The 27,324-nt window shown below is 53.0% G+C and overlaps 1 protein-coding gene across 2 annotated transcripts in view; it reads right to left on the bottom strand.

Moving 5' to 3' along the window:
- Nucleotides 1-27,324, bottom strand: part of DNMT3A (DNA methyltransferase 3 alpha) — a 71,364-nt gene that overhangs the window by 20,047 nt on the left and 23,993 nt on the right. Inside the window, exons 3-5 of one of the 2 annotated variants that reach the window (XM_065890939.1) lie at nucleotides 24,005-24,275; nucleotides 18,019-18,062; nucleotides 17,431-17,577 (exon numbers count right to left, since the gene is read on the bottom strand). In XM_065890939.1, the coding sequence (XP_065747011.1) occupies nucleotides 17,431-17,577; nucleotides 18,019-18,062; nucleotides 24,005-24,275 (462 nt within the window). The remainder of the gene's footprint in view (nucleotides 1-17,430; nucleotides 17,578-18,018; nucleotides 18,063-24,004; nucleotides 24,276-27,324) is intronic. The other variant, XM_065890942.1, reaches the window with a different exon arrangement.

Raw genomic sequence — 27,324 nt, 5'->3', positions numbered from 1 at the left:
CTGATGCCAGTAAGTTGCCAGAAAACATCAGGACCACTAGGTCCTGTATCACTAGGATCTGCGTTGAAAGGACAAGTCCTGTTATAAATCTGTAAACTGAACATCCTGGTGTACGTCACACTCCTGTCTCTGAAGAGCACGATTGTAAGATGTGCTGTGAATCCGACTTTCCAGCTCACAGAGCTGACGTGAGATGCTAAGTCGTGATCCTCCACCCAAGAGCAGCAACTCCCACAGGTGCAGGTGGGAATGCCACGCCTGCCTGACTGGTTTTAACTCAAAGTTCAGCGTTCTGTGGCGTGCTCTGTCATAAAATCCAGTGCTGGTGGGAGGTGGGGAGGTTATGTTGCTTCCCGCAAACAGGACATTACCCCCGAGTCCCTGTACTCAGAATCAGAGAAGCCGGGATCCCTAAGAAGCCATCTGCAAAGCCACATATTGGGAGGACACTGCATATTTTCTGCCACATAAACATTCCCACTGACCCCAAGACCAGCGAGACCTTATCCAGGCAAAGGCTACAAGATCAAGATGGATGTCTCTTCTGATCCTGGCCTGCCCTTCCATCTGCAGCCCAAAAGCCTCAGTACTACACAGTAGACCTGTGACTACCTGCTGATTACAATCTACGCTCCTTGCATGGCATTCAAGGCCCCCACAACCTGCAGCACTTACATCACACAGCCCACACTCTGCCCACCCACTTGCTGTTTCCCAAATATGCCCTTTCCCTGCCTCTGTGCCTTTGCTCGTGCTGTTCCTTGCTCTTCCCCTTCCCCTTCCTCTGGCCAAAATCCCACCTATCCTTCTAGGCCCAATTCACCAGTTACCTCCACCAAGAAGGTTTCTCTAGACCTGAACTGGCCAATAAGAGAGCCACTGGCTGCATGTGCCATTTAATTCATTAAAATTAAATAAAAATTCAGTTCCTCAGGTGCACTAGCCATGTCCCAAGTGTCCAAGAGTCCATGTGGGTTTTCGGGGTGCTGTACCGGGGACACAGATTTTAGAGCATTTCCCTCATTGCAGAATGTTCTCTGGACAGTGCTGCTCTAGCCCCTCCCCCTGATCTTCCCCCACTGAAAAGTTACCCTGTCCCTCCTTCTCCTCCATACTCCCAGAGCACTTTGTAATCCTCTCCTAGCACTTGCCAGTCTTTGCCTGTACTAAGCTGATTGTGTACTCATCTTTCTCCTCCACAAAATTAAAAATCCTAGAGGGCAGGGCCGGGATCTTACTCAGGTTCACATGCAAGCAGTGTGGACCAGAGCCTCTTGCTGGCTGAAAAGAGGATGAAAGCAGTGTTTGCTGAACTGAATCCAACATTGTCTCAGGAGCCTCATATGGAGTCCACTGACCAAGTTCCCAGATGCGGACGGGTACTTTCCACAGCAAAGTTCCGATCGGTGCTAAGAGGTCCAGGTCCAGGGCTCCCGAAAGAGGCCAGGAATCTTTGTTTTCCTATTCCCCTGCTATCCATATGGAGGTTGCAAGCAAATGACCAGGACTGGGCTGCTGGCAATGAAGCTAAAAATAGCCACAGAGCCAACGACAAGGAGTTAGCAGGACTTGTTGCTAGGGAGACCGGTCGCAGAGAGCGCAACCAAGCAGGGAGAAAGCGTCAGACCTGCACCCAGAGAGCAGAGGCCACGGTGGGGGGAACTCAAAGTTGACAGGGGTCCAGGGATCCCACCTAGAGATGTTCTGCCTTCTGGTACCTCCTGACTAATGCACTAAGTGGGGCAAATGTTCCCCCTGTCCCTCAGTAACCCATCTCCATGGAAACCACCATTGCTGGGGTGAAGTACCAGCCCCTGGAAGGGAGGCCTCTGCCTGGAGCTGGTTGTTATGGCAACCCGCCCCCCGCGCGCCCCCCCCACCAGCCCATCATCCTCTCTCTCCTGGCTTCTCCTGTGGGGAAAAGGTGGGGGCCTGGTCTTGGCTTAGCCAGCATGACCAGGAAACACCGGCTTCCTGACAAGACTGACCTACAACGGGCTTTTCGGAAGCTCCTGGGACCCCAGTAAGGCCTGTCAATCCTCAGCACAGGGCAGAGCTTCCTTTCCTTCCTGTGAGGGCCTCACAGATCACCTTGCCAGGAGAATCCCATACTCATTTGGGTTTATTTGTATCAGGATCACCCGAGGAGATTTTTAAAAATACAGATTCTTGGGCCCCACCTATGCAGATCAGCTGGCTTGGGGTAGGGCCCAGGAATCTATTAAAACCTCCCTAGGTAATTCTGATACCAGCCAGGTGTGGAGACCACCAATGGCCCTGGCTGTGACAAATGAGGAAACAGGCCTACAGGGGACTCAGCCCCCCACCCAAAGGGTCAGAGCCAAAAACTGAGGAGGTAAACACACACCTGAGGGGAGCTGCCCACCTCCTGGGCCTGTCTCTCTTGCTCCCCCTTGAAACGAGAACACGCTGTCTCTGATATTGGACTGGGATTTAAAACTGAGCCTCTCAACAAACCGTCCCCTGTGGCAGAAAGTGGAAGGTAGTGGGGCTAGGCAGTCTGGTTCCCAGAGTGTACAGCATGGTGGCTGCCCAGGCAGATGATCTGGGCTGAAAGAGAAATCCATCCTCCTTCGGGAGGAAAGCTAAAGGGTCACCATGGCAACTGCAGGGTGCCAGCCCAGCTGGGCTTGGTGCCCTCCCCAAACCTGGGCCCAGGAGAGGCACAGCTTTAGGCAAATGCCATGGGGCAGGGGCACCCCCCTCCCCCGCCAGTCTAGTCTAGTTTCAGAACTGTAAGGAGGCTGTGCTCTACCCTGGAGCCAACCTCTGAGCCTGCCCGAAACACACCTAAACACTAGGGTCCAGGAGCCCTAGGAGTCCCGAGCACATGCAGTAGCCAGGCCAGGAAGGACATGGAGGAGACAGTGCAGGAGATGGCCTCCACCCGCCTGTTACTCACAGCCTAATTGCGTGCCCAAGACCCACCGCACATGAAACCACAGCCCTCATTCAAGACAGCATGCAATTAGATGGTAAATTATGTGGTGGAGATGCTTTCTCCATGTGCTGAAGGAAATCCGAGGTGGCCCGGATCGGGAAAGGCAGGAAGCCTCAAGGGAGGATGAGAGAGGGTGAACCAGGACTGGGCCCAGCCTCCCAGGTTTCCCAGACAGCACGGCCAGATCACTGGGGGCATCTGCAAACCGCATTAGCTTCCCAGGGAGAAGCAGGAGCACAGCTGTACGGACCCCCGCTGGGGAGGAGAGCTGCCTGGGGCCTGGTGTACCATCCGCTCAGTCACATAAATTCTGATCCAGAGCGTAAAATGCAGGGTCTGGGAGCCACCTCTTCGCTGACCCCTCACTTCTCCAACTCCCCGCCTCTGTCCCAGGCATCCCTCATTCCTCCCTGGCTCCCCCATTCCTTCCCAGGTCATTACCACACTTCCCTAATGGGAGGGCTTGGAAGCCCCAACTCTCCAGACCTGCCATCAGGCTCCTGGAGCCTCAGCTGCTGCCTCTTCCCTCCCCGCGCCGATCCGCATCCTCTTTCCCTACAGCTCCGGGGGGGAGGCTTCTCCACAAACCCAAGTCTCCTGCCCCCAGCACTTCCATCCCCTAACCCGGAGCGAGTCGAGTGCAGGCTCTGGGCGGGGAGCAGGGGTGGCGATGGCGTTGCTGCAGGTCCCCAGACCTCACCTGCCCCTCGCCAGGAGAAAGAACAGACGGAGCAGCATGTGAGCAGGGAATCCCAGCCGACGCCAGGACGGTCAGTACGCACCTAGCTTCTCTGTATCTTAGTTTCTTGATCGGTCTAAGGGGACCACAAGTATCTGCTGAGTATTACAGATAAGATCAAAGGAAGTCCGGAGGGCTTATCATTTAAGAGGTGGAAAGAATCTTACGCACAAGCTCATACTGTCACTTTGCTTTAAAAACTAGACTCTGGAGAGAAATGTTAATTTTATACCTGGGGTGGGGGGGCGGTGTATCAACAGGAACCAGGTAAACCTGAACAGCCTGGGCTGCTTTCTCCTCCCCTCCCCCAACCCTGTCTCCAGCCTCCAGGGGTCAAAGGGAGGGACCTCAGGGACCACCATTCAGATTCAGGCATGCAGACCCTATCAAGTTTCAGGGTCCAAAGAGAAGACCCAGGAGGAGCCCAGCAGACAAGCAAGTGCGGTAAACCGTTGCTGAGAACAGCAGGACCGCCTACCATCTCCATCCCAAAGGAAAAGTTTGAATCCCCGAACCAAGTCCTTTCCGGTCTTCTCCCCCACCGACGTTTGGAAACGGTTCTCTAGCTGTGCCGGCCTTAGAGCCCGTACTTCTCCCTTGGCTGGTGTGTTCAAGGTCTGAGAGTCTCAACCCCGCTGTACATTAGAATCACCTGGAGAGTTTCAGGAATGCTCTGGGCCAGGGCCCATCGTTAAATTCCAGATGTACTGGACCCAGAGCGAGGGGCCCAGGCAGCGGTGGTTAAAGCAAACTCCCAGGTGATCCGAATGTGTGGGGAGACCCCCGATGTGGGTGACAGGGTGGTAGGTGATACAATAAATGCATTTTTGGAGGAATCTCTGCTGTCAGATTTGGTTTACTTCGAATCATCCGAAGCTTTGTGGTTCTCAAACTTTCACAAGCCCCAGAACCATGGAGACCTGACTAGAAAATCAGATTTCTCAGGAACACCACCAGAGTTTCTGCCTCCTAGTTTCAAAATGGGGCCTTGGAATGTGCCTTTTTAACGCACTGCCCGGGTAATACACAAACCTGCCCTTTAAGAAATACTGAATTCTAATAGCATCCTTGGTATATATAAAGCAAGTCCAACTCAATTTCTGGTTTTTTGTTTGCCCAATATAGTTGCCTTTTAAACAGTATCTAGATTCAAATATATAGGAGACTGCACTGTTTTATCCCTATTTTTGTTTAATCCATCTGAGTTAGAAGTGAAAAGTTAAAATATACTGCCCACTAATCATTGACTAGAGTCATATGGCATCTGTGAAGAGTTGTTATTAAAGAATGGCAAGTCAGAAAGATGGTAACATTCACACACACACACACACACACACACACACACACACACACACCGCATGCCAGCCAGCTGCTCCCAGAGGCCCCAAGTGCCTGTCGCTCCCTACCCGGGTCCTCTCAAGGCAGGGCTGCTCTCCATGCATTGGGCTCTTCCCTCCCTGCTCACCAGCCTGCACTTGCCTTCCAGGTGGATGACTCTTGAGTGCCTGCTAACCCTCTCCCCACCAACAGCCACCACGCTGGCTTCTCAAAAGCAGCTTGTCCAAAACCTAACTTAAAAGTCCACTCCCGGGCTTCCCTGGTGGGGCAGTGGTTGAGAGGCCGCCTGCCGATGCAGGAGACGCAGGTTCATGCCCTGGTCCGGGAAGATCCCACATGCCGCGGAGCGGCTGGGCCCGTGAGCCATGGCCTCTGAGCCTGCGTGTCCAGAGCCTGTGCTCCGCAACGGGAGAGGCCGCAGCAGTGAGAGGCCCGCGTACCACACACACACAAAAAAAGTCCACTCCTCCTAAGAGAATATCTTCATGACCCTGGGGTAGGCAGAGAACTCAGAGATCACACACACACACACACACACACACACACACACACACACACCCCAATACAAGAAAAATTTGGTTAAATTGGACTTTATTAAAATGAAAAACTTCCGCTCATCAAAATACATCCTTAAGAAAATGGAAAGTCCATACCACCTTCCTGCCCCAAACCTGCTCTTCCTCCCTAGCTGAGATAATGTCCCCTCACCCCCAGCCCCCAAACCCCAGGCAGGTTTCTCTCTTCCTGCCAACCAGAGGTAAGCTGTATCTACCAAGTCTGCCTCCCGCTGCCTGGACCCTCCGTCAACTCCAGACGTAATGCCCTCCTAATTGGTCCTTCTTCTAACCTTCCCTGCTCTGGGCCCCCTTACAATGCGGCCACGGTTATCTTCCCAAAATACACATCAAGTTTTCTCGTATTCCAGCTCCCTCTACACAGTGAAGCCTGCATTTCTCACTATGACAGGAAGACTGGTGACGATCTGACCATCTCCCTTTGTAGTTTTCTCTCTTCTTCCTCCCCAACTCCCACACCTAGTTACCAGATCTCTTGCTGTTCCCTAAACAACCCAGAAGCTTCATGCCTCCTTCTCTTTGCCCTCAGTGGTTCTTTTTCCTGAAACACCTTCTCTATTTATCCTTACTGGAATTCTCAAAGGACACCTCCTCCATGAAACTTTCCAGGAGTTCCTGCAGAAGCTCTCTCGCCCTCCTCTGTGCTCACCAGACTCTTGGTGGCAGGAGCACAGAACTGCATCTGACACAGCAGCTCACGGTGAGCACTCCTGCCTCCTCCTCTAGACCATGTGTGCCCTGGGACTGGGTGCAGCGGTCTCCTACAGCGCCAGCATGGTGCTGTGTGTATCTAAGAAATACTAACACAAGTCCGTTCACTCCTTCGTCTAGAGCGTTGGCTCCTTAACAGAGTCCAGCTGACCCCCGCCATGCTTGAGCCTCCCTGGACCTCCTTAACGAATGGTCTGATCTTTAAAACAAAGCAGAGAGAAGGGCACCGTTATGTCTTCTCCTGTTTGCCTCGTAGCAAGGGCTATGAGGATGTTTCCAAAAGCTGAACTAAATATGCAAGAAATCTTGAGGTGCTCTAGATCCCAAACTCCTAGAGGATTTCTTGGACCACCTACCTCATGATCCCACTCAATGCCCTCCCCCCACTGTCCCTGTTAGGCAAACTCCTGTCCCAGTGGCAGGCCTGCAGGATGTCTCTTCTTGGGCAAGCTTTCCCGGGCTCCTTTGGCAGGGCAAGTTAGCCGCTCCCATGGCCCCTTTCCTCACATTTCTACTGCAACCTATTGCAGTACTTACCTGCCTACCTCTCCCAGGGTGAGATTCTCACATTCCTTTAAATGTGTTTCTTTAGTGTCTAGAAAATGTGGGAACACAGTAGAGACCCAGATGCGTATGGAGTTTTCTGAAAGCCTGAGCACAAAGTATTTGCTCAGTCAAGGTTTGTAACTCTCTAAAATAATGAACAGGGACTTCCCTGGTGGTTCAGTGGTAAAGAATCTGCCTTACAGTGCAGGGGACGTGGGTTCGATCCCTGGTCAGGGAACTAAGCCCGCGTACCACAACTACTGAGCCCGCGCACCTCAACTAGAGAGCCTGTGTGCCACAAACTACAGAGCCCACACGCCCTGGAGCCCAAGCGCCACAACTAGAGAGAAGCCTGCACGCCGCAATGAAAGATCCCAAACGCCTCAGCGAAGATCCCGCGTGCCACAACTAAGACCCAATGCAGCCAAAAATAAAATAATGAACAGATGATTGTGTGACTAATGAAAAGTAGCGGTCAGGGGCAGACCTAGGAACATGGCGACCAAAGTCAGAACAAGGATGTGAGTTCCTGAGCTAAGGAAACGCCCCAGGAAGATGTGCCTGTCCGACGGGGGGTGGGGAGGGCATTTGCAACATCAGCGTTCTTAGTGACGGATTCAAGCCCCTCCCACGCCCAGGCCTAGTCAACGACGAGCTTCATGTCCCACCTTTCTGATCCTGGCCGAAAACACAGAGGAAGAAAAGGGGACCATCATGAAGAGGAAAAGAAAGCTATATTCTAGGGCTTCCCTGGTGGCGCAGTGGTTGAGAGTCCGCCTGCCGATGCAGGGGACACGGGTTCGTGCCCCGGTCCAGGAAGATCCCACATGCCGCGGAGCGGCTGGGCCGATGCAGGGGACACGGGTTCGTGCCCCGGTCCGGGAAGATCCCACATGCCGCGGAGCGGCTGGGCCCGTGAGCCATGGCCGCTGAGCATTTGCGCTCGGAGCCTGTGCTCCGCAACGGGAGAGGCCACAGCAGTGAGAGGTACCGCAAAAAAAAAAAAAAGAAAGCTATATTCTAGCACAAAATGTGAATTTTATGAAAGTTTTTTTCTAAGCATCTTTATCAAGATGCTTTATGTATGTGCCTCTTGAATAGGCATATATGTGAAGTCTGAGAATTCACTCAAATATTTAATTTAGGATGTACGTACAAGGTCATATAAGAGACAAAGGGAGCTACAGGTCATGACTCCAGTCCTCCTCCCCCTAGATTATGCAATTTCAGAATCTCGAGGGTCGGCTAGTCTATTTGTGTCACACCGCAAACGAGGAAACTAAAGCGCAGAGAAGAGAATGACCTTCTCAAATTGATCAGGGGTAGAGGCTGAGCCCAGAAACCAGACCTCCTGAATCTCATTCCATTCACTTAAGCCAGTTTCACAACATCAAACATAAGATCATGAAAAAACAGTAATTCAAGGGCAAGGGCTCAGGACCAAATGAGGGGAGCAGGAAGTGCGGGAGGGGTCCCCAGGGTGAAAAGGACCCCAACCTGGCAAGACCCGGCAGCCAAGGTGGGGTGAGGGCGGAGGTGGGGTGAGGCAGCATGGGCAGGAGGGCTGGGCCACTGTGCTCCCTCCCACCCCATTCTGTTGTTTCAGGGGAAGCCAAGACTGAAAACCAGGAAGACCCGGTTCTAGTGGAGTCATCTGGGTACGAAACAGAAGCAGCATGTAAACTGGAGTCTGGTTTAGCCCATGGGCCTCTCCACAAGAACATCCACGTGGCTCTTAACCTCCTCACCTAGGGGAATCTTAGCTTCCTAATCGTAAAATGGGGATAAAAATTAGTTCTTGTAGTAATTGCAGATAATATACCTGTCAAATGAAAAAATATACAATTTAGTAACAAGTTTGATGTCCTTTATTCAGGGCAGAACAGTGCTTGGACTGGGGGAGTACAGCACCTCAGAGCCGCGAGCGCTCTTGACCAGGGATGCTGGGCGAGAGCGAGGTTCACCTACTGTAAGAAGGGGCACCTCGGAACAGGGCATGATTGGCTAGGAGAGATGGAATTTCCCTAAGAGGCAGCCGGTCCTGTTTCCTAGGGGAAGGTGAGCTCGCTAAACTGAGTTGGAGGATTATGATTGGTGGATGTTAGGATTCCTTGGCAAGGGTTTCCTGTAACTGCACTAACCTAGGTTTATTTATTTTATTTTATTTTATTTTATCCTTTAAACTTTTTTGGCTGCGCCACGAGGCACGCTGGGATCTTAGTTCCCCAACCCCAGATGGAACCCGTGCCCCCTGCAGTGGAAGCACGGAGTCCTAACCACTGGACCACCAGGGAATTCCCATGCACTGACCTAGGTTTAGATTCGTGAACTGGGCTGGGCCACAGGGGTGGCCTCCATTTTGTGAATCCTGATATACAAATTAACTTTATCATCTCTTAGGACTGTGGCGAAAGTTAATGCTTTCGGCACAGTCCCTGGCATGGAGTACGTGCTCACAAAGCTACCCCTTTGGCCTAGTTCAGGCTTGGCCATGGCCGCTGGTGGACCAGACTCAAATTACGACCACCCTCCCCACTACTGTTTTCTCACCACTAAAAAGTGAGGGTTGTTCTAAGAGCTCTTCTCTCTGTGCCCCCCAGATGGAATGAACACGCCAGTGTGCAAACAGCCGGTCCATTTAAGAGACAATGGGGCGCCTCTATGATGACAGTTTCACAGCCCATCCTAAAGGCCAGCCCTGGAACTCACTACTGATTACGAGCTGTCACAGGAGTCCCTTTAAAATGTGTTCAGCCTTTTGGTAAAGTATACTTGTCATGCCTGCTCCAAATGGCATCATCTCCTTCAAGGGCGGTGTTATTTTTGAGGCCATCCTGCAAGCGTTCAGGTTTTCATTAGTTTACATATAGTGAATAAGCAAGGACCGTCTGCCAGTCGGAATCCCCTAAAACTGCTACGCACATACTTTGCTAATAGTTTGGTTTTAGTCCTTAATGGTCTACTTTGTGTTGCCATTTCTCGCATCTCCTGTACTAAAGCCCAGGAGATCACACTTAATTCATCTCCTTATTCCCAAAGCCCCCAGCACAATGCCCCCCCCCCCGACGTAGTAGGTGCTTAGCGGTTGCTTATTAAATGGAATATAGCACAGCAGGAGATGACATTCACAGGCTGGACGTTCACAGGCTGTTCTTCCCAGGGCCGACAGGAAGCACAGTCTGTTGAGACTGCAGGGTTATAAAGCAAGAGGAAGCAACATTTGCTCAGCTCACAGAAGCAGCAGCGCAAATGGCCAATAAACATATGAAAAGATGTCCAACCTCACTTATTATCTGGGAAATGCCAATTACAATCATAACAAGACGCCGTTTTCCCACCCGTTAGATTAGCAAAATATTGATGTTGGCAAAGGTGGAGATCTTCTCATACCTTGTTTACGGGAGCATAAATTGGCACTGCCCTTTTTGGAGGGCGATCTGGCAGAGACTGTATCAAATGCAAGATATACATTCCTTTCAACCCAGCATTTCTCTTTCTAGGTATCTATCTTAGAGAAACAGATGCGCAAAGAGGCATGACCCAGGATGTTCACTGCTGCAGTGCTTATGCAGTAAAATACTGTAAACCACACAAGTGTCCGCCAGTAAGAGAATGGTTAAATAAAATCGTGGTAATCCATATGGTGGAAGAGAACAGTAATTACGTGGCTTGATTGCCCAGATTTATTCTAAGCGAAAAACCAAGCTGTAAAACGAAACTACGGTGTGGTTCTATATATATTAAAAAAAGGAAAAGAAAAAAAAAGCAACTGTGAAGCAAAATTATATATTTACACACACACAGATAGAGAAAATCATGTCATATGTACACCAAACTGATAGCATTAGGTACCTCTCTGATGGGGGAATTAAAATCACTGGGAAGGGATGGGTTTATTTATTTTTTTAACAGGAATGTATTTGTGTAATACTTATGTAAAATCAGTTTTTAAAAATTATTCATTTCTGGGAATTCCCTGGCGGTCCAGCGGTTGGGACTCCGCGCTTTCACTGCCAAGGGTGCGGGTTCAATCCCTGGTCAGGGAACTAAGATCCCACAAGCCGTGCTGCTTGGCCCAAAAAGCCAAAAACAACAACAACAAAGCATTATCCGTGTCCTATTATACACTAGCCCTGTGCTATAAATGTTATGTAGTATAGCTTATCAACCCACACAGCTCTGAGATCCGAATTATTCATTAATTCATTCAGCAAACCTTTACCTAGTACCTCCTGAATGGCGGCCCTGGGGGCGGAGGCGCCAAGAGGGCCTGCTTTGAACAAGCTCAGGTTGGGCAGAAGCAGAAAACAAACTGGTGAGTGCTACTCCCATGAAGATGAGACATGCCCAGGAGAGCAGAGTAGAGCCAAGTCTAGAAACAGCACAGGGACCTCAGCTGTGCTCAGCTGTAAGTGATGCTGAAGGTCCCACATCCAGTAAGTAGCCGAGTCAGCATCTGGACTCACCTCCAGGAAAGAGGAGGCCACGAGGGCAGCCTGTGAGGAGGGGAGGGGGGTCTGAGGGCAGGAGGGAGAGGGGAGGGGAGGAGATAATGTGATATTTGGACCACAGGTTATTCGTTATCAGTATTTAATATGTATTAAGCATCTAATAAGTCTAAGGATGCAGAAGTCCTTCCTTTCGGGTTGGGAGCCAGGAAAGAAACCAGATCCTAGATCAGCAGGACACGGTACCTTGGCTCTAAGTAATTTAGAATCAGTTGGGGTGAAGAGATTAAAGAGAGTCATAACATCGCCCGGCCATAACTGTGTCCTAAAACCCTAAGCAGTGATACACACTGGGAGTCTGCAGGCTCTCTGGCTCAATGACTGTTCCAGCTGCTTGGCCAGGCCTCTGCCTCTCAGTAATGAGGGTTAATAAAGTAACACCTGTAAAAAGCCCTTCCTAAGCCTAAAGCGCTCCCTCAGGGTCATTCTGTTCTGAAAATAGGCAGAAGGAGGAGCCTGGAACTGCCCCCTTTTGGGTGGAGGGATGCCTCGCCTCTGCCCTCCCAGCTGCCCAGGACTGGGCCAGCTCTGCCAGGCCAAGGAAGGTTCTCCTCGACTCAAGCACAGCAGAGGCCCAGTGGGAACAGCAGGAGCACAGGGTGGCGAAGACTCAGGCACTGCCTTACCCGTGGGAGCCCGCCCACAGTCCCCCAGCCCCACGCTGTTCTCCAGGTACACTTGTCAGGACCTCTGCAAACCAATGGCTTGGGCCTGAGCTCCCTGAGAAGAGGTCTCGTATTCACCCACCTCCCAACTGCTTAGTCAACCAACAGGTATTCATTGAGCCTCTTCTCCCTGCCCAAAACCAGGTTGGGCATGATTGGTGAAGACATAACATGTAAGAAAGAGTTAGTGAAAAATACTTTATGAAGTACAATTGATTGCTAAACCCAACAATATTAACAGTAAGGACTACAGGGGTGCGGAGGAGGGAAGAGGTCAGTGTGGACTGGAGAAATCCTAGAGAGCTTCCTGGAGGAGGTAGCAACTCTGGGACTCAACCCTGAAGAATGGATAGGGGAAAGCACAGCAGGAACAACGGCAAGGAGGAAGGACGTATAAAGGGGAGACTGGTCCCTCACAGGGGACCTTTCTATTACAGAATGGTAGTGAAGTGGGGTGGAGCCATCGTGGAGGTCACAGTGAGGGTTGAAGCCTTGAGAAACAACCAGAGGATTTCTGACATGATGGGGAGACAGTGGAGAACCATTGCTGGTTTTGTAGCAGGACCTGGTCATGACTAAAGCAGAGATTAATCCTTAAAAGGACTGGCAAAGAGATGCAGAGAATAGGAGATGGGACAGACACCAGCATCCCAGTTCCAGCAGGAATCCCCACTTCAGCCTCAGGGAAGGAGGAAATGCCCCACTTTCCCCATCCAATTATTTAAAATTTCATTCATTTGTGATATTCTAAGTCTTCTTAATTTCTTTTTTAAAGCCTGGGGAGGCAGATAATCTCAGATAGACAGCGCAGTAAAGAGCAGACCTCACTCAGTAACTGTGGACCGACAAGGGTGGTCACGGGAAAAGGAAACTAAGCTGAGGGGGATGTTTTGAGGGAAGAAGGCCCTACAGGTGGGGCATGTGGACCAGGTGCAAACTGGGATCAGGTGAAGCACCACAGCAGGGCACACAGGCCCTCAGGCCCCGCCCAGCTTCCCAGCCACACTCCTGCTGCTCCATCACCCACCACCATGAACTTCCATTCCTGAAAAGGCCACACTGCCTTGTGCCTCCGAACCTTTGCACATGCTGTATGTCTCTTTCTGCAGTGCCTTTCCTCCCGCTTCCCTAAATTCAAGTTCATCCTTTAAAAGCCAAAAGCCAACTCTCGCTGATTTGAGGATGACCCCAGGCAGAATTAGCCTAAGGCCCTTGGTGATGCTCTTCCTGAGGTGACCGATCCCTCGCCCTTGTCATAGGATAACCAGGAATCCCCTAGGCTTCTGGTAGCTCCAGTGTCTTACTGGGCACTCAGACAGGGAGGGTTCTGACTGTCAGCTCAATGATGGTGCCCTGCAGGAACTTCAAAGGGCAGGCGTCACATTCTGAGGTTTGGAAATGCTGGCGGAACCTCCCAGTGGCATAGTCTGGGAAACAGCTTGTATTCGGCAGTAGGGAATGTGTCTTTTTTGGGAGTAGGATCTATGAGAGCACACAAGTGGTAAGGGGAGCAAGACTGGCTGAGGGGACTTCCCTGGTGACGCAGTAGTTAAGAATCCGCCTGCCAATGCAGGGGACACGGGTTCGATCCCTGGTCCAGGAAGATCCCACATGCCATGAAGCAACTAAGCCCCTGCACCACAACTACTGAGCCTGCGCTCTAGAGGCCAAGAGTCACAACTACTGAAGCCTGCATGCCTAGAGCCCGTGCTCCGCAACAAGAGAAGCCACCACAATGAGAAGCCTGCGCGCCACAAGGAAGAGTAGCCCCCGCTCAGCGCAACTAGAGAAAGCCCACGCGCAGCAATGAAGACCCAACACAACCAAAAAAAAAAAAAAAAAAGGTCTTTAAAGACTGGCTGAGGGTGGGAGCAGACATCTGGGGGTGCCACTGTCAAGGGAGGGAGCAGACATCTGGGGGTGCCACAGTCAAGGGACAGAGGAGGATGCTAAGAAGGTGCAGTTGGAGGAGATGGGAAGAATCTTGGGGACGAGGTCAGAAAGGCCTAGTGAGGTAGTTTCAGAAGAAAGGGCCAAGTGCCAGATAACTAAGGGGAAACCACAAGAGGAGGACGGTAAGCCACTCAGAAAACAGGCCTGGTGAAGACAGTTACTGCCCTTTAGCCTGAGGGGCACTTGGGAATCTCGGGAGCTACCTGTGTTTCCCCACGGTTCTTTCTGGCCGCAAGGCATGTGGGATCTCAGTTCCTTGGCCAGGGATCAAACCCGAGCCCCCTGCAGTGGAAGCACAGAGTCTTAACCACTGGACTGCCGGGGAAGTCCTCCCCAATGCTCTTGTTACCTGTAGCTAGCCCTTCCCTAGTGCCCTGGCAGAGCCCAAGAGGGGCGGGTGTGGTCTCTGGGGATGGCCCCCACGTGGCAGTAGCAGCCTGAACTCAATCCCATTCCAGCCCCTTCCCTGTGCCCTGAGTAAGCTTGTGGCCAGCTCGTACGTAACTCTGCAGCCCCAGCCCCTAGTCTGAAATAACGGGCTCAAGGGTTCTAGCGCTTGTACCGGAAGTCGTGGAAATCTTGAGTTGTATCATACGAACAAGGAACAACGTTACTAACAGAAAATATATTCTGGGTGCAAGTCTCTACATCTCAAGTCACGCATCCCTAAAATATTGTAAATTAAATCAACTTTAAAGTTTTTCTGTTCACGCTCACTGATGACCTTTATCAGTTGGGGGAAGCAGATGCCAAAGAAAAGCTTTTAATGGTTGTTGCACTTTTTTTCTAGAAAAGCTTTTAATGGTTGTTGCACTTTGGTGATAGGTACATGGGGGTTCATTATACTAGTCTCTCTATTTCTGTCTATGTCAGAACAGGTTCATGATAAAAAAAAAAGTCTTTTTAAATTTTAGTGGAAATTTTAAAATTGAGAAAATGTATCTATTATCTTACTTTTCCCTGTGAGTTGAGAAAAGACCTGCCTTTTTTATTGCAACTGAGAGCAGGCCTCCATACTGCTTCTTCAAGGGAGCACAGTTTGAGGATCACCAAATTTCTAGAAGGTCTTCAAGCTTCAAGTAAAAGTCTTTGTATCTAGGGACTTCCCTGGTGGTCCAGTGGTTAACACTCTGCGCTCCCAATGCAGGGGGCCCGGGTTCCATGCCTGGTCAGGGAACTAGAGCCCACATGCCGCAACTAAAAGATCCCGCACACGCACCAACGAAGTCCCGGCGCAGCCAAATAAACAAATAAATATTAAAGAAAAAAAAAAAGAAGTCTTTATATCTAGCCTCTGGCCCTAGGGCTAAGGGAGAGCAGAAATACAGGCCACTCATAACAAGGGGTTAAAAGGCAAAGCCCCTCCCACAGGCCACAGGGGAATAGCCCCAGGTCCTGAATGAATTTCCATCCCAAAGACCAGTTTAATGCTCAGAGTCAAGCCTCTCTTCTCCCAGACCTTGGAAAGGCTGTCCCTTTTCCAGGCTCCTCCATGAGAGAAATTTCTGCCTTCCTGGATCCCAAAGGAACTGGAAACAATCAAGTAGCCACCCCACCCTGTACTGAACTTTCTCTAGAGCAAGTTCTCTCACAATGCAAACGGGATAACACCATCCTTTGCAGGCCTGGGGTAAAGACAAGTGAGAGTGAAGGTGAAAGGCCCCACGTGGTGGCAGTTCGCGTTTCCCTTCCCTTCCTGGTGCCGGTAGGTCAACGGGCTTCTCTCTACTAACCAGACATACAGGAGAGCAGCCCCACAATGGTGCTTCGTAAACTGGTTTCGCCCCTTGGTCTCCACGGCATCACCTCCCCTCGCTACTGAAGCCCTCCCTGGGCTGGCTTTCTCCCTCCCAACCCGCACAGAAGCCTCTCTAAAAGTCACCAGCTACCTCCAGATCGGCAGGTGCAAACAGCCTGTCTCAACTCAGCCTCCGCAGGGCTGGGCGGCCACTGCCTCTGGAAAACCTTCTCCTTTCTGAGACACGGCTCTTCCTCCCTCTTCTTCCTCCCAGGCCCCTTCTCAGTCCTGCTGCTGCCATTCCCCCTCTCCACGTGGCTGTAAGTGTCGGGTTTTTGTGGACAGAATCCAGAGACACTGTCTCTGCTTTCTCCTCCTGTTTCCTACATGAGCTCATCAGTGTTCGTGGACTTAAACGCCAGGTTCTGCTCCTGACGCCTTCTCATCTTTGATTTGCAGCCTGGACCTCCCTATGCTCCAGGCTCCAGGCACCTCAGCATCTCAGGCTAAACCTTGATTCCTTCCCATCCCAAACTCGTTCCTCCCCTAGTCTTCCCCACCTAAGGAAGTAGCACACCCATCACCCAGGTGTTCAGGCCAAACCCCTGGGAGTCGTGCTTCCATTCCCTCCCCTCCCCCACCCCGGCCATCCATCAGCAAGCCCTGCTGTTTCTATCTCTAAATCTCCGGCTCTGTCCCTATCTGTCTCCATTGCTGCTCCTTTAATCCACATCAAATCACTCCCCTGCACAGAAACCTTCAATGGCTTCCCAGTACACAGCGTTAAACCAGCTTTCGGGGCAGCTTCCCCGGTGGCGGCGCAGTGGTTAAGAATCCACCTGTCGATGCAGGGGACACGGGTTCAAGTCCTGGTCCGGGAAGATCCCACATGCCGCGGAGCAACTAAGCCCATGCGCCACAACTACTGAGCCTGCGTGCTCCGCAACAAGAGAAGTCACCACAATGAGAAGGAGCCCGGGCACCACAGCAAAGAGCAGCCCCCACTCGCCGCAACTAGAGAAAGCCCGTGCAGCAACGCAGCCAAAAATAAATAAATTTATAAAACAAACAAACAAACAAAAAAACAGCTTTCGGCCGGGACCTCAAGGCCCTGTATGACTGGACCCTGCTTACCGCCCAGCTTCATCTGACCCCACTTTCTCCCCTGCTCGGTTCACTCTGGGAGTATCGGTCTTTCACGTAGCCGAACAAGTCAGGGCCTCGCTTGTGCTACTTCCTCTGCCTAGAATGTTCTCCCCCACCCCACAACTCACAGAGCCAGCTCTTCTGTTCCTTTAGGCCTGAACTTAAATGCCACCTCCTCCAAGAAGCCTCTCCTGACCACCCCACCTAAAGCAGGCCTCTGTTAACCTCTATTTCAACCCCTTGTTTACTTGTTTCCTGTCCATCTTCCCCATCAGAATGTCAGCTCCATGAGGGCAGGAATTCTATACGCGCAAAGCCCAGGACACTGCCTGGTTACACGGTAAACGTCCAATAACATTTGTTGAAAGAACAAAGGACCCAGCCACTGCCTAGGGATCCAGCAGTGCCCTGTAAGTGCGAGAGGTTAACCTGAAGGGGAAACTGAGGCTCAGCCAGGGCCTGACAACAGCTGCAGACAGTGGCTGAAGCTAACTTCCGGTTTCCCAGTTCCGTGGGACAGGCTGGGGCCCAGGCCAGAAGGCACCTCACCTCCCTTTTCCAGCGTGCCAGCCACTCGTCCCGCTTGCGCTTGCTGATGTAGTAGGGGTCCCCCGCCTGGAAGGTGAGCCGCGGCATGGGCCGCTGGCGGAGGCTGGACTCCCAGCCCAGGCCACCCCGCAGCCGGCCCCGGGAGCCCTAGGACAGAGACGACAGAGACAGACCGGCATTAAGGTGAGCACGGACAGCCCCGCTGCAGGGTTTTTTCCTCCTGGAGGGGAAACCAAGGAGGCACTCACCTCGAGCAGAACACAGAGCTCTGACTCCTGGCCAGAGATGCCAGCCCTGCGAGTGCGGGCCAAGCCCCTGTCTGGGCTGGAGAAGTGAGGGATGTGGGGCAGGACATAAACTGGGAGGGGAGGTGCTTGGTCTTGAAGGGGGACCAGCTGGCTGCCTTGCTGGGGGCCTTCCAACCTCCACACCCACTTCCTCCGCTCCTCACAGAGGGACATGTAAAGAAGGGGCCAGGGGCCACCTTGGGCCCCCTCACACACACTCGCCACAGTCGGTCAGAGCGGTGGCTTTCTTCTCCTAGAATCAGGATCCACAGAGCCCCTGGGGGTTGAGGAAAACACTTGCCTCCATTTTCATGGATTCGATGTTGGTCTCCTTCTGTTCTTTGCCTGTGGAGAGGGAAGAACAAAGGGACTGTCGGCAGAGTTACAGGAGTGGCTCGGAGGCCTCACCTTGTGCCTGGGGTCCCTGCCACGGGGATAGGGCTTCTCCAACCGTTTAGTCATTCCTGTGTCAAACCTGATGGCCTACTGTGTGCCAGGCGTCATGCTGGCCCCAGGACTCAGAGCACAGCCAGGGCAGAAAAAGGACTGGGGCAGGGCTGGAGGCCCAAATCCGAAGGAACAACAGAAAAGCCAGCACTGTGGCTTCTGGCCCATCGAGTGCCTCAGGCACACAGAAGGGATCCGGAAATAGCCCCCTTGGCTGCTCCCAGTTGCGACACAGCTCCCTTCCCAGAGGAGGGGCCAGACTGCACAGCCCTCCCTGGCCCTGGAAGGGAGCATTGGCTTGTATGTGTGGGGTGCAATAAAGATGCTCTAGGGGGAGGGGGAGGGCACAGGGAGACAGCAGCAAGACTCTGCTGAAACAACTTCGTCTCTTTGAGACTCAGTTTCCTCATCTGGAAAATAAAGATGCTGGAAATGGTTTCTAAGGTGCTCCTGAAGTTCTCAATAATGCGTTTCTGTCATGAATATCTGCTTCGGTACCCCATTCTCCGCCCATTCTTAGGTCCCTGAGTTCGGCCTTTATTCTAGAAGCCTTGGATTCCAACTGTCTCCACGTGACCTCTGTAAGCTTTCCAGGCCTTTTCTTCACTGAATCAAGGTACATAACCCTTCTAATGCTTCCGGAAGGCAGCGTTTCCCTGCTCCTCTTCCCTGCAGTTCCTCAATGGGCCCTGATTCCAGTTCCTGGAAGGGAAGGCTCCCCTGGAGGCTGAAGCCCCAGCAGTACCGTCTTTAAGGGTCCGGGGCGGGGAGCACAGAATGTCCCTGCGCTCCTACCCTGGTACCTACCCACTCTCCTACCCCACCCAGCTCAGGGTCGTCACCTCTCAAACGCCCTTCCCGGGCCATCACATCCCGGAGTCTGCAGTCCTGGCCTGGCTGTAGGCTGGGTTAATTATGCCTCTGAGCTTCCTGCTGGAGGACGGGACTGGGCTGGGGGGTGAGGAGAGTGGGAGGTGAGCCTCCTCTCACCTGGGCCCCAGAACTCCTTTGTCTGAAGCCAAGAGTACTGAGCTTGGGCCCAAAGCAGGAAGGTCACTAAGGCTGGCTCATGGTCGCTTGGGGGGGCGGGGAGGGGGGTGTGAAGGGGAGACAAAGAGCCCAAAACGGAAAAAACAGCCCCTCCTGCATCTCCTGGCTCTGAGGCGGAAACCAGCTACAGCACTGAAGGTCTCTGAATCCTCGGTCCCCGAAGAGGATGTTTCTTTCCCCCTCTCTCACTGGGGAAGACCCGGGGCTCTGCTCTGGGCTTTGGCGACCTGGAATCTGGGGACGGGGAGGGCAGGGCCAGCACCTGCAGACTAGTGGGAGGTGTGGGCCCCGCGGTGCCAGCTGCCCCCAGGGGCGGGAGGAAGTGGGGGTCACGTGTACTCGCCAAGGCTGTGTACACAGCAGGCCTTTACGTCTCACCGGACTTTCTCTGTCTCCTCCTCGAGCTTCCTTTAGGCTCTCTTGTCTCACCACAGCCAGCTCCCCAACTTTTTCTCGGGCATCCTGGAGCCAGGCTTCCCCTCTTGCCCGCTCCGGGCCTCCCTCCTTCCCGGGGGTCGCCCCTCCTCTCAGATCCTCCGCGTTCTGCCCTAGTGAGGCTTTGGGCTGCCAGGAGGGGGCGCCCACCCTTGAATCAGGAGGCAGCCTGGTGCCCCCTGGGACCTTCCTTCCGGGACCCTCCGTGGCATGTGGTTTACGGGGAATCATCTATTCATTAGAATGAAAGAAAGTCGGGGCTGAAGGAATTGTAGAGATGATGGGGTACCTGTCTAGCCCTTCGAAGGGGAAACTGAGGCCCCAGGAGCAGAGAGACGTACTGCCAGAGCTGAGATCAGATTTCAGAGCTCCTGACTCCCAAGCCGGCTAGCTTATTTTACACGGCACCACCTTGATGCTCCCCCCCTTCCTCATTCCCCAGCCCCCATGCTCCCCGAAACAGAATTTTTCCTCATGCGGTTTCCAACTGGCTTCTTTCTGGAATTTTCTCCCTGACATACTCTGCGCATGCCCACTTGAGTGATCTCCCTCTCTCTCTCTCTCTCTCTCTCTCTCTCTCACTCACACACACACACACACACACACACACACACACACACACACACTTTCCAGCCCGTCCCAGCAAAACAACCAACTGGGCGGCCTTAGAATGCAGCACTTGTCCTGAGTCAAGGGGGGTCAGCGGCTCTCTCTCGACACTCCCTCTGCAGTCCATCTGCTCCTGGCCCAGATCCAGGGTCACAGGCTGGGCCAGGTGGCTGTGTGCCTTCCAGGGTGGCCCTGGCAGGCTTGGACATGACCCTGGGGCATCTCATGTCCTGGGGGCAGGAGAGGCCAGGGTGCTTCTAACACTTACCTGTTGGTCTGAGGCTACACTCTGCCAGGGGCCACCCCCAAATTCCCTTTAAAGTGAACCCAAATCTCAATGACAGGGCTGAGGCCAGGCTGGCCTCAGAGGGCAGCCACTAGCCCAATGCTGCGTGTTCTGTCTAAGCAGAGAGGAGCTTTGTACTGACCCTACTCGGGTGCTGGTCCTTTACTGGTTGTATAATCTCGGTAAGTTACTTAACCTGTCCGAACCCTCAGTCTCCCCACCTGAAAAATGGGGGGGGGGTAAAAAAGTCTTCCTCAGATGCTAGCAAGGATTAAATAAGAGAATTACATAAACAGCAAAGTTTAATATGCATTGAAATCGTGAGGATCTCTTTCAAATGTAGATTCTGATTCAGGAGGTCTAGGGTGGGGCCTGAGATTCTACATTTCTAACATCCCAGGTCATGCCAGGAGACGCTGCTGTCCATGGACCACTTTGAGTAGTAAGGACATAGAACACTCAACACAGAGTTAATATTCAGAAAAAATAAAATAAATAAGATAAAATAAAATAAAAAAGAAAGCCACATTACCATCGTTACTACTATCATCATGACGGCCTCAGGGCTAAGAGTGCAGGAGCAGTTCCAGGGCCACCACCTGCCTGTCCAGGTGGCTCTTGTCCTTTATTACTCATCATCTCCTCTGCTCTTCCTTTCTCCTGGTTGTACTATCAAGATCTGGGGCTCCTGGGAGGGTGCCCAGGCCAAGACTGCCTTAAAGCCCTCCATTTCTCCTGTGTAGGAACTAATGAGAGTGGCTCCGGGACAGACGGATGGGGCCCCTGAAAAGAGACCTGGAATGAGGGGAACCGAAAGGAGACCATGGCCAATTCACTTCCACCCTGGGGCCTCAGTCTCCTTCCTCATTGGAACCAAGCAGCTGCATATGTGTTCTATGTGGCTGACTGCTGGACCGGTGGCCGAGCCTCCAGTAGGCCACTGCCCACCCCTCTAGGTAACAGCTCACCAGTCTCAGCAACCAGGCAATTCACAGTGACCTTTAGGGATCCCAGCTCTGATCCCTGCCAGCATCCCCACTACCTGAATAGCTGGGGCCACACAGGACTGCTCCAGGGCCAAATTTTGAAGATCAAGGACACGTGGGATGTTTTTGCCCAGTACACTTTGCACTAAGATTCTGAGAAGGATCCGCTCAATATGTGAAAGTCCCAAACCCAGGAGTAACCCTTGAACCATCTCTCCCCTTCCCCCTTGTGTCCCTGGCAAGCATCCACAGCTCCCCAGATCCACCCTCCTCCCCTGGGCGCCTGCAGCAGCCTCCTAATCGCTCGTCCTGCTTCCCAGCCCCTCTGTTCCATTCCAGGATCCAGATGGCAAAGGGATCTTTTCAAAATGCAAAGCGGATCACGTCAACCCCTGAGAGGGCAGCCTTGAAGCTGCGCTGGTCCTGTCTGCTGTCGCACACCTTTCTCCCTTCCTCCCCCCATTCCAGACTTGTAGGTTTCTGTCAGGTCCCTGGATACCATGCTCCCTCCCACTTGTTCTCACCTCCTCCCGGCCCTTCGCCTTCCCTGGTGATCCCCAGCTCATCCTTCAGCTTAGGTGTAACAGCCCAGGCTGGCTGGCGTTCCTCTGTTACAGCTCCTCAGAAAACCATGTTTATTTTCCCTTAGAGAACTTATCTCCGTGTATAATCACACACTTGTAAGTGTGCATTTCTCATTAACACCTATCTCTCCAGTGGACTGGGAGGTCCTCCAGGACAAGAACCAGGTTTTTGCTCGTGATGGTTTCCCCAGATCCCGGCACACACCAAATGGGTGTTTAATAAACCCCTGTTCACTGACCGAAGGAGCTCCTCCTGAGAACGAACAGAGCCGGGGAGATCCCAAACCGAAAGCAAACTCTCACGGGTTAAGAGCAGCCTTGGAGTGCTGGTTCCATCCCACCAGGCAGCAAGGGCTGCCCTGGCCCTGGGTGGCGGCTGGGGGCAAGCCATGGTGGGGCCCCAGGAGCTGCCTACTTGGTGGGAAGGGCCGATGGGTTCCCCGGTTCTGCTCTGGCCGTTGTAAGGGGAGGATGGCGTTTTCTCCCTCTCCTCCAGTTTCACTCCACTCTGGCCCCTTGGCCACTCCCACCACGAGTCAGGACACACCCCCGGAGGTGCAGAGTTCAGGACCATCCCCCACTCCAAGCCCCACTCCAGAACAGCGGGGGATCTGGGAAGGGCACACCGACTGACTCGGAAGCTAGAGACCAAGATGGAATGAATTCTGCATCTGCCACTGACAGGCTTGGGGTCCCTGACCAAGTCACTTCATCTCGTTAAGGCTCAGTTTTTTTCCACCTTAAGATGAGGATAGTAATCCCTCTTGAAGAAGATTGTTTGGAAGAGTAAATAAAACAACAAATGCAGAGTGAGTACCTCAGAAAGCGCTTTGCACATGGTGGGAACGTCATAAATAGTTGAATAATAGACGAATGAAAGATATTTTAAAATAAATTTGGGAATCTCTTTTCCGGAGATGCTCTCTACCTTGCACGAATATTAGGTTTGAATGCATGCGAAATTAAGTTATGCCAATTAATCGACTGATTCACTCCCTCACGTACACTTAGGAAGGAAGGCTTTTTGAAATCAAAATGCACATATGCAAAACAACCTGGCAGGGCCCTGGGAGGATCAAACGTGATAATGTATGAGAAAGTGCTTCGTAAACTGTGAAGCCCTGTACAAATGCTAGTTGTCCTCATTACTAACATGTTTACAGCTCTGTTGGCCCCGAAATCCCTGGCTTAACCTTAAAGAGAAAAGTGGGCAACTTTCCAGGACTCCAGGGCCAGGCCACAAAGTCCTCAGAGGAAGAGGCCTGGGCTGGGCAGCGCACACCCAACTCCCCCCCTGCTCTTCCCCTCCCCCAATCTGTCACCACCAAACTTCAGTCCAGTCCACTCAACTATGGTGGGCTCAGGACATCTGCACCGGGAAAAGCTAGCTGGGCTTTTAATATCCACAAGGACATCTGCTCCCTCGAGCGCCCAGGCCAGGGGCTACCAACGTGTGGATCCCGAAGAGCCGCAGGTCTTGCGGAAGAGTAAGCAGGCCAGGCAAAGGCTGAGGGAAAGCGAGGCACACGACCAGGCTATGGGGAGACAGCCATTACCGCAGTCCGGCAACCAATGGCATTCTGTAAACTCACTCTTGCCAGATCTAGCTGTTTTTTTCCATGAGAAGCCAAAACTCCAGATTTTCATGTGAAATTTCTTGATTCTTAAATACTGGCAACTCATTTTTTTTAATGTTTAAAATACTACATGGGCCAAATCAAAAATGTGTGCAGGCTGTATCCAGCCTGCAGGGCACAGCTTTGGCAAGCAGACCTTCCGCTACCGTGCCCAGCCCAGGCCTCCTGGGACCCACTAAGCCCCGAGGTTCTAACCCTCAGGGGGATCCCAGCCAGCCCAGCAGAGGCTGCCCTGCTTTTGCCCAGGACTTACCCTCTTCTGCAGGGGCTCCCCGGCCATCCTTGGGGGTGCAGCAGCCATTCTCCACGGCTCTGGAGGCTTCGGGCGGGGTCCCAGCTGCACCCTCTCCCTCTGCTGGGGCCCCGCCCTTCTGCCCCCCAGCGGGGCTCCCCTCCTCTGGCTGGGGCTCACTCCGCTTCTCCAAGTCCCCGTTGGGTAACAGCTCTGAGGGGCCTGAGTCTTGGGCCATGGACGGGGACTTGGAGGTCACGGCGGGGTCCTTCGGCGTGTCACTGCTTTCCACCTGGAAAGATAAACGTGAGGGGAGAATTAAGACCAGTGGTTTTAGCCCCTTTTGCATCACTGACCCATCTGAGATTCTGGTGAAAATTATACAACCGCTGTCCAGAAAACTGTGTTCACATAAATGTTTATGGAGTCAAATACACTCACAGTTGTCCTCTCAGATTCAAGGGGTTCACAGGCCTGACCCCCTGAAGTCAAGAGGTCTGTGGACTCCAGTTAAGAAAACAGGAGGAGAAACCGAGCAGGTTTAACAGCCTGGTCCCACTGCCAGCTGCGCCCCAGCCAGGCCATCCCCACTCACTGAGGTGACAGAGGGTGCCCAAGTCTTCTCTGTGGCCTCTACTGAAAACAGATCTCCTCACACTATCCCTACTTCAAACCAGGACCCCTCCTCTTGGTCTCTCGAGCTGCTGCCTGGCCAGGTGGAGTGTGAGGGTGAAGGAGGGCCTCCTCTGGGCCCCAAAGCCTAGCACAGGTCCCTCCCTCGGCTTTGGCCCACAGCCTTTCCTGGGCGCTCAGACCCCAGGAGAGCCAAGGCCCCAGCCAGCAACCGCAGTCTCTGCAGGAACCCTCCCTAGCACGCGGCGCCATGCTCCCCTCCAAGAAGAAGTGTCTTGCTTTGTTCCCAAGAGTCTCAGGACTGAGCTTGCTACAAGAATCACACTGAGAGTTGTCATAACCGTCCTTCATAAGTGTCACTGCATGGTGGGCAAAAGCTCCTCACCCGTTACCCCTCAGAGCCACTCGACCTCCCTGGGGAGGCTCTCAGAGAATTTTGTGATTAGCTTGAGGCCACACACTTTGTGAGGACAGAGCGTGGCCAGCACTTGGTCCTTGGTCATCTGGGGGCAGGTAGGCCAGGACACAGCAGAAGGAACGAAGGTGTCCTCTTGGGGCAGGAGAGACAAGAGTCCCCTATACTTGGCGCTCTGCCACATCCGCGGGCACCAGGCCGCCCCCAGCAGCCCTACCCATCGGCTCCCCTGCAGATCAGCCGCCTGGAGAAGGGCGGGAGCGGCACCAGCTCAGCAAACACCTCAGGAAGGTGCCGCTCAAGAGGGCGCCTCAGTTTCCCCACCTGTAAGGTGAGATGACTAGGCTAGACCAATGGAGGGTTTCCTTCTTTTCAAGTTTTTTTTCTGTTTATAAAAGTCAGACACACATATTATAAAAACTCAAACCACACAAAAGTGAGTAGTATTAAAAGGTTAAAGCTCCTATTTCACTTCTGTGCCTCCAAAATCACTCCCCACAGGTGAGCCGTTATTAACAGTTTGGGGCTTCCCTGGTGGCGCAGTGGTTAAGAATCCGCCTGCCAATGCAGGGGACACGGGTTCGAGCCCTGGTCCGGGAGGATCCCACATGCCGCGGAGCAACTAAGCCCGTGCGCCACAACTACCGAGCCTGCGCTCTGGAGCCTGCGTGCCACAACTACTGAGCCTGCGTGCCGCAACTACTGAAGCCCGCGCACTCTAGAGCCTGTGCTCGGCAACGAGAAGCCACTGCACTGAGAAGCCCACGCACCGCAACGAAGAGTAGCCCCCGCTCGCCGCAACTTGAGAAAGCCCGCACGCAGCAACGAAGACCCAGTGCAGCCAAAAACTAAATAAATAAATTTAAGAAAAGATTTTTTTAAATTGCTTGTTAACAGTCTGGCAAGTAGCTTTTCTCGACTTTTTTTCTATGCATCTACAATCATGTGTAAGTTACATGTTTATACACATGTATTTATACACACATCCAGATCCAGGTTTTTTTTTCCCCTAAGAAGGGATCATACGACTTATCCTGTTCTGCAACTTGCTTTTTCACTTAGCAAGCACAGCGGGCATCTCTCCATACCAGTGCATATGGATCGGGCTCATTCTGTCTCAGCTGCTAAGCGTTCTATCGAATGGATGCTCCTTAATTTATTCCAACCATCTCCTAATGGTGGGCCTTTGGGCTGGTTTGCTTTCTCCTGCAGTGAACCCCTTGCACTTAACAGCTCTGCGCACCTGTGGATTTCCGTAGGCCAGAGTCCCAGAAGTGGACTGGCCGGGGGGAGAGGGCCTGCCCATCCACGTGTGAGTAGATCCTGCCAAATTCCCTCCAGAGAGTTGTATCCCTGAAGCACCCCCCAAAGCCTGAGAGAGCACTGGTTTCCCCAGACCCTCCCTGCAAGGCCCGGCCGCCTTCAAGGCTGCTTCTGCTCCAAGGATCTATGATCTCAACTCTGAGCCCACTGCTGTATGGTGAGGAAACCCCCGAGGTGGCGAATAGGGACGTGGGCCTTGTTAAAAAATAACAAAAATAAAAGCCAGCGTCCTCCCTGGACGAGTCCCTACACGGAGAAGCTGAGGGCGAGCAGAGGGAACGCGCGGCCTTGCCAGCCTGCTCTCCTGGCCGTGTGGAGGGCTGTGTGGGACGGCCGGGGGCAGGCCTGCTTCCAGGAAGAAAACCTCCCACAGAAAGCTACAAACGTGTGCGCGGCTCAGCAGCAGGGGTGGGGGCTGCAGCAAGGGGAAGACGAGGCCTCTGGCCTCTGGCGGAAGGGAGAAGTCCTCCACTAGGGTTGGGCACTTGGGGCCGAAGCCGGCAGAGCCAGGAGGCCAAACGCAGGACGGCCAGGGGAGCAGCCAGGCCCTGTCTTTCTCTTCAGCTGCCATCCCCAGGTGTCAGGACCCACACACCCTGTTCAGGACTCAGAAGGTCTTTCCCACCTCCCCGCTCAAGCCAGCAGGCTCCCTAGAATTCCCCTCCCTGGATAAATCCTCTCATTCCTCGAGGCTCCAGTGTGTGAGAGGGTCAGGTGGCCCAGGCAACCCAGAGAGCCAGGCATGCCTGGGCCCCCACTGCTACCCTCAGGCCCGGCTGTGCCAGCGCCACAGAGCCCCAAACGCGGCACTCCCAGGGAGGTGGGTCGGGGATCCCGCTGGCCAACGCAGGCTGAGAAGTTTGGGTCAGTGCCAATCTCTTACCATGGCCGTGGTCCTCCTTTCCTCTAGCCACTTGCTTCCCCACAGACACCTCAAGTCGAGGCAGGCTCCCAGCCTCACAAACTGCTC

This window comes from Phocoena phocoena, chromosome 14, assembly GCF_963924675.1.
Source record: "Phocoena phocoena chromosome 14, mPhoPho1.1, whole genome shotgun sequence".
Classification (NCBI taxonomy): Eukaryota; Metazoa; Chordata; class Mammalia; order Artiodactyla; family Phocoenidae; genus Phocoena; species Phocoena phocoena.
This window is presented reverse-complemented; position numbering and strand designations above follow the sequence as displayed.